Here is a 7,357-nt window from a genome sequence, read left to right on the forward strand (position 1 = left end):
GAGGCGAACAAGAAGCCGCGTTCGAAGATTTAAAATCGGCCCTCACCACGGCGCCTACCTTAGCGTGCCCTGATTTTGCCGTGCCGTTCGTATTACAAACCGATGCGAGTAATACCGGAATCGGTGCGGTCCTCACCCAAACCATTGACGATGCCGAACATGTAATAGCTTATGCGAGCCGCGTGTTATCAGACGCGGAACGAAACTATTCGGTCACCGAGCGTGAATGCCTTGCGATCATTTGGGCGATACGGAAGTTCCGTCCGTACCTGGAAGGCGACCATTTCACCGTCATCACGGATCACAGTAGCCTTCAATGGCTACGGAGCTTACAGAATCCGACGGGTCGACTAGCCCGCTGGGCCCTGGAGCTCCTGGAGTATGATTTCAAACCGATCCATCGAAAGGGTGCCTTACACCACGTGCCGGACGCGTTATCACGCATGTTTGAGGACGACACAGACCCAGTTGCCGCGATTCAGGAAACTGCCGACCCCTGGTACCGAAGACGAATAGAATTAGTTGCGACTCGCCCGACTCAATTTGCCGACTGGAAGGTGGAAGAGGGTCGCTTATACTTCCACAAAGTTGACCCGCATACAGATCCGTTATTGCCTGATTTAGACGCCTGGAAATTGGTATTGCCGTCCGAACTTCGCGCTGCCGTACTTGCCGAGGCTCATGCCGTGCCGACCGCGGGCCACTTGGGGGTCGCGAAGACGCACGCTCGCCTCGCCCAGTTGTATCATTGGCCGGGGATGTATAAAGATGTTGCCGAATATGTCCGGGCCTGTCAGGTCTGCCAGGAGTGTAAAGTCGAACAGACCGGTCCTCGCGGACTCATGGGTAGGAGAATAGTGGAACAGCCCTGGCTGGTGGTTGCCGCAGATATCATGGGACCGTTTCCCAAAAGCCACCAGGGTTATACCTACATTCTCGTGTTGCAAGATCTCTTTTCGAAATGGGTCGAGTGTTGTCCGCTCCGGCGGGCAACAGCGAGCGCGGTCGTCAAGGCCCTCGAGGAGCTCGTCATATTCCGATGGGGGACCCCAGAGGTCCTGCTGACCGACAACGGGACGGAGTTCTCAAACAAACTTGTCACTGCCGCCTGCAAAGAGCTCGGAATATTCCAAACTACCATCCCGCCGTATCATGCACAGGCGAACCCTGTAGAGCGCGCGAATAGGACCATCAAAACCATGATCGTCTCCTTCGTAGAAAAAGACCACCAAAATTGGGATTTACACCTTGCCGAGTTTCGCTTTGCCGTGAATACCTCCGTGCATAGCAGCACTCGCGTTACGCCAGCCTTCCTAAATTTTGGCAGAGAGCTCCGACCCGCAAAATCGGAACGCAGGGCCGTCGAAGGTCCTCCGGAGATTTTGCCGTTGCCGACTGCCGATTGGCACACGCGAATACAGCGTCTGCCGGAGCTACGAGACTGGGTAGCCAGAAATCTAGAAGAGGCGTCCGACAGACGCGCAAGGTACTATGACCGGGGCCGACGAAATGAGGCCTTCAGAGAAGGCGACGAAGTAATGCGGCGACAGCGGGTGCTGTCCTCGGCCGCGAACTTCATTGCCGCCAAACTGAGCCCGAAGTATAGCGGCCCGTATACCATAGTGCGCGTACGTTCACCTCTTGTCTACGATTTAGCTGATGCCCACGGGCGAATCTTAGGGAAAGTCCACTTGGATGATCTGAAACCGTACCATGCCGCGTTGATTAAAGAAACTGCCGCCGACGTAGTCGAGGATGTAGAGCCGAACCTGCCGAGAGTGAATGTCGAGAATGGAGTAAGTGTCGTACCGACCGAGCCCGAAACTGACCCTGCCTTGGTTACCCTGCCTCCTTCCCCTCAGGATGTCGCACTCCTACCGCCGGGGGCGAAGGGGCCGACAACCATGCCGTGCCGTCCCGTCCGACCATCCCCCGGGCTTTCCTCGGGAGGACCCACGGGAAGAAGAAGAGGCGACCCCCGGAACCGGGGACTGGGGCTTCGAGCCGCTCTACGGCCCGGACCCGGAGGAGGTGGTGACCCCCGAACCCCGGCAGCCGCCACCGACGATGGTTCCACCCGCGACCCGGACCGACGCGGAGGAGGTGGCCGAGGCTATGGCTTGGATCCAGGCGATCCCCCCGGATCCGCGCCTCCTGCGCCTCCCTACGCCTTGCGGTCCCTCGCGGCCTACCGCCCTGCCGGTGCCGTTGCCGGACCTGCGGGCGCCCCCGGGCTCACTGATACGGTCCCCCGCCGTATACTTGGGGCTGCCGTCAAGGCAGGCGCCGGCTCCCGTGGCCGCCCTGGGCCCGCCTCGCGCCGCGGTCGCCCCCGCACGCGCGCACCACCCGCCTGGAGCCCGCCCGGCCCCGCGGCTGGAGCGCCTCCGCCCGCCGGTGGGCAGGTGCTATAATTGTGAGCGGGCGGGACATGACTTCGGTCAATGCCCCCGCCCGCTCACCCGGAAGTTCTGTTTCCGATGCGGGCTGCGGGAACACACCCTGAGGGAGTGCCCGTTTTGTCAAAACGCTTGGCGTCGTGGGGAGACGGGCCCCCACCTTCCGTGGGGGGAGGAACACCGCCGCCCCCGACTACACCCTCAGGGTGCCTCTCCCGCAGCCCCTCTGGCTCTCAGTGAGGACGCCATCGCACGGATTGTGCGCCGCGTCCTCACTGAGGCCACGGAGCGCCGGGGGGGCCACGCGGGCTAAGCGCCGCCCTGCCGTCATTTTTTTTTCCTCTTCGTGTTTTGTTTTTTTTTTTGATGTGTGTAGCTATTCGCTCACCTTGCCGCTGCCGTTTCACTTCTTTACTTTTCTTTTCTCATCTCTTTTCTGTTTTCTCTCTCTCTTGTTTTCTTTTCTTGTGATTGCCGTTTTCGCTTAGGCCTTTGCATTGTGCCGCTAGACGAGCCCCGTCTTGTCCGGGGTTGTTCCCCGTTTGACTGTAGGATTGTGCCGATAGGCATCCTCCTTCTGAGTGACGCGAGTTTCTGCCGTGCCGTTTGGGTTGCGGAACACTTTCTAGTCATGACGCGAGTCGCCTAGTCGCTCCCTCTGAGACCCAGTTCGCGATCGGAGTAAGCACCGTCACGCCAGCCCCAGGTATGGAGCGGAGACCCATTCTCTAGTCGTTTGTATATTGTTTTGCGTGAGGAGCTACGCCCCTCACTGCCTGTATTGCCGTTATCTGTATGTAACTGCCGACCTATGTTGGGCCTGTGCCGAAACTGAGTATGGATGTATGAATGTGAACCGAATGAACTCAACGTACCGCATACTGCCGAGCCCGAGTGGGCCTCTCCCTCGTTACCTTTCTCGTTCTTAACCGCCACCAGACTCGCGGGCTCTTTATCCAAGCCAGTGGAGGTTCGGGTTGCGGAAGCCTACGAGGCTCCTTCTGAGCCCCGTACGTTCCGTCTGGGGGGGGGTGTTGTGACGTGGCGGGTCTACCAGCCCGTCACCGACCCGCACCTCCACTCCCAGGCGGCCGTGTCAAGCGCTCTTAAAGAGCAAGGGAGAGTCCTGCCGTGCCGCAAATGAACAACCAGAGTTAGCTTTAAGATTTATGTATTGTTGCTAATGCTTTGTGTTACTCCCCCAACCCATTCTCTGAGGTGACCGCCACTGCCGCCGCCAATGCCGACGCCATCCAACGACCACCCTGCGCTGCCGTCGCGGGAAACGCGGAGGGACCACAGGACGACCGGCGCGGAGTTCGAAGCCCCGGACCCAGTAGTCGCGCTGTTGCTTGCTCGGACCTCGATGCCGTCAAGGACATGCTGCCGCTACCGCCCAGGGGTCGAGTTGCCTCCACCTGAGCCTCCGACAAGACCGGCCTTGCCACCCGGCACCCACAAATAACCGGACTCAGTCTCCCCCTGGGCTCGCCGATGCCGACCGGACATTTCCGCCTTCGCCAGACCACCCTCGCAACACGCAGCACAGCGCGGCGAACAGACCGGCTGCCTAGGCTCCCGCCGGTCTCTCGCCAATCTACCTATCATCCCCTCCCGTAGCGCCACCGCGGGATCGCGATCGCCGAGGGCCGGCGGCCACCTCACTCTCCCTTGTGCTGCGCGATTGAAAACCTCGTAACGCATCGTAGTGTATAATCGTTCTACAAGTATATCGAAATATTGAAGTCGAGTCAGTTTTGTTGGCTGTTTTCTGCGTCTCTGCCGAGGAGGAACCGTTGCCGTTTTTGTTTCGTGAAGAACCGGACGTTGTTTGCCGTAAAAGGTAGGCTGTCGCTATCCCGAATCTCGCTGGCTGTAGATTCTCAACGGCCTCAGGCCATTTTTCCTTTTTGCAACAGGTTGCCGGCCGGCTTCGGTCGGCCATTTTGTGTGAAAGCCCGCGAGCCTCGTGGTAGCTAAGCTTCTCTAATTGATTAAATTACTGTTCTTGGTTGCTATTCTTATTTTATAATTAATATTATATGCTCTGGTTGTTCATTCGGTAATTTTTTGCCGCTTTATTGTAACGCATAATTTGTAATCGATCGTGTACCGTGCCGCTTCCCGGCCGCGTACCGAGTACGTGAGTGTGAGAGAGGGAGAGAATCTGTGAGTGAGTGTGTGCACCCGTGCCGTCGTTGCCGAGCGTAACTACCACCGTCAAGCAGCGACAGGCGACCGTGCCGATAATATAGAAAAAGTGAAGGAGGATTACCTCGTGTTTGTGAAACCGTTAGATTATTAGCAAGCTTGTTTCTAGAATTGTTCCGCCTTGGTTTGAGATTTGAAATTGTTAACGAACTTGCTTCACCACGAATCCGTAGTCGCATGAGCTATTGAATTGCTACTGATTTTATGCCGCTTATTATTCGCTTATCTTGGTCGCTTGCCGCTCGTCACTTCTAGCTTATACTGCTTGATTTTGCCGTGTTCTATTGATTTGTTTAATTTTGTTGCTGTGTTATATTGTATGCTATGGTGTTTTATTTTGATTTATTTGGAATTGTATCGAAGCGTACCGCCACCGATAAGACCGCTTGCCGTGTAAATAACTATTTTGTTGCCTTCTGCCTTGCCGTAACGGCATTAGCTGTTAATAAACGCTGGTAATTACATCTATAATCATTCGATTATCACATATACTATTTCACCTCCGCGCCCACGTTCCCCTCACCGCTAGCTAGTCGGCTGTTTTTGTGTGTGCTTGCCCCTGCTATAGTTTCGTTTGAGATTTGGTGGTGTGAGTTAGGTTCGCCGTTCGAGTCGGCGAACGAATGTTATTGGACGGTAAATTTTGAATCTGGTAAGAGTGTATTCTCTTACGGCTCTCTCGAGCCTGGCGCCCAACACCTGTTCTGCAGTGCCGTCAATCTTTATTCTTTTTCCATCTTTCTATTGCCGTGTTGGTCAACGCCATTTTTGTAAACGAGCCTCTGTGCCGACCCCGCTTTCCCCCGGGTGAAGCAAAAAGCCCGTTACAATATATATATATATATATATGTCGTGACGAAAGGGTCTTCGCCGATTCTGAACACTTTCCAAATTATAATGAAAAAACGAATCTCTCACACCCTTTTCGCAAAAATACGTGTTTTTACTTATCTAGTCGACGGAGGAGTGAGCGAGGTTTGGTCACGGCGGAAATTATCGACGTACAGATCTGAGGTCGAATTTGTTTGGTCAATAACCCGGTCGAATAACTTTTGAGGCGGGCTTATTTGAATGGTACATCCCCCCCCTTGATTAGGATATGGCCCTTTGCTAAAAAAAAAAACCCTAATATGCCATTCCTAATCATTAACGTTCCATCATTTAAACATACATACTATTTGGCTGATTCATTAATTAATTATCTTAAAAAATAAACAGGTTTTCTTATATAAATTAGAATACATATTTTTGGGACTTGAAAGCCACCGTAGATTACATAAATCATCACAATCGTCAATAATTTTCTTATTTTACTTTTAAGTCATCAATGTAAATTTCCAACTTTTCGTCACATTTTGGTTATTATCTATACATATAAAACTTTTTTTTTTTTTTCCTAAACCTACTCTGAATATTATCGATTTATTTATTTTGTCTTTTTTACATTTAAACCCTAATATCGCAGAATACCAGTATGCCAATAGCAATGTCACATTGTTGTCGGGTTTGCCGAAGAAACTACGAGTTCGTTTATTCTTTTTTATGTTTCGTTATAATAACGTTTTAAACTACATTGATTATATGTGCCGATGATCTTATTTTTATCATGTTTGTCACACAACCGATACACATTTTTTGCAACAATTTTTGATATTTGATACGGCCCTTGGTATAAATGAAAAAATTTTTTAGTCACCTTATCTATGGCATTCGAAATTTGCGGTACTCTTAGTAAGACTAGATCGTTTTCCTGAAAGGTTATTTTAGATATGGATTTTTGGTATTTTGCTCGTTTTTTGCTGTTTGATTTTAGATTTTTTCGCGCGTTATGGATTCTAAAGTTATCACTTATTGGAACTGCGTTTGGAAAATCTATTAACTCTTTTATTTTAAACTTTGGATTTTTATTGAAATGAACTTCATAAGGGGTATATCCGGTACTATGATGTGTTGTTAAATTTAAAATTTCTTCGATTTGTTTTACATATTTTGCCCATTTTGTGTGTTGTTCCGAACAATACGTTCTGAAAAATCTGCCTAGTTCTCGCATATATCGTTCCGTTGGATTGGATTGTGGATGTCGTATGGATGAATAAATAGTTTTTATACCTTCTTTTTCTAGTGTTTCTTTCCAGGCTTTTGCAGTAAATTGTGAACCGTTATTGATAAAATTGCCTTTGGTTTACCAAGCTTCGGGAAGTAATCTTTAATTAATTTTACTAAACTTATTCTAGTCGTTGTTTTTTGAATTGGATAGAGAGAGACATATTTCGAAAATGCATCCATTACAACTAATAAATACTGTACACCTGCCGCAGAAGTTGGAAGAGGTCCATAAAAATCTAGAGTTACGAGTTCTGATGGTTTGGAGGGAATAATCGATTGATATTCACCTTCCATACAAATATTGTTATATTTTACACGCTGACATGTGTCGCAATTACGAATTACACTTCTTATGTCCTTGCACATTCCTTTCCAGAAATACAGCTGTTCGAAATATTTGCTTGTTTTATATATACCAACATGCGCTAATTGTTCATGGATAATTTTAATTAGCTCTTTGCCTAAATTGATTGGAATAACTAGACGCCAAAAATTATGATTGTCCATTTTTTGAATTAGAATATCATTATGTATTTTATAATTAGTATAACTTTCTCCCTTTCCTAAATTTACGCGAATTTTTTCTATTTCAGAATCTGCTTTTTGTAAATTTTTTATTTTTTGGAAATGCAATTTTAAAG

General features: G+C 49.8%; 1 protein-coding gene across 1 annotated transcript; it reads right to left on the bottom strand.

The window, feature by feature from the left end:
- Positions 1-5,557: 5,557 nt before the first annotated feature.
- On the bottom strand, positions 5,558-7,082 carry LOC124406225. The gene is made up of 5 exons (XM_046881581.1): positions 7,004-7,082; positions 6,797-6,919; positions 6,307-6,746; positions 6,081-6,145; positions 5,558-5,720 (listed from the first exon to the last, which is right to left on the bottom strand). The coding sequence occupies exons 1-5, from the start codon at positions 7,080-7,082 to the stop codon at positions 5,558-5,560; spliced, it is 870 nt and encodes a 289-aa protein (XP_046737537.1).
- Between the last annotated feature and the right edge of the window lie 275 nt (positions 7,083-7,357).

The sequence above is a fragment of the Diprion similis genome, chromosome 5 (genome assembly GCF_021155765.1).
Source record: "Diprion similis isolate iyDipSimi1 chromosome 5, iyDipSimi1.1, whole genome shotgun sequence".
In the NCBI taxonomy this organism is placed as follows: domain Eukaryota; kingdom Metazoa; phylum Arthropoda; class Insecta; order Hymenoptera; family Diprionidae; genus Diprion; species Diprion similis.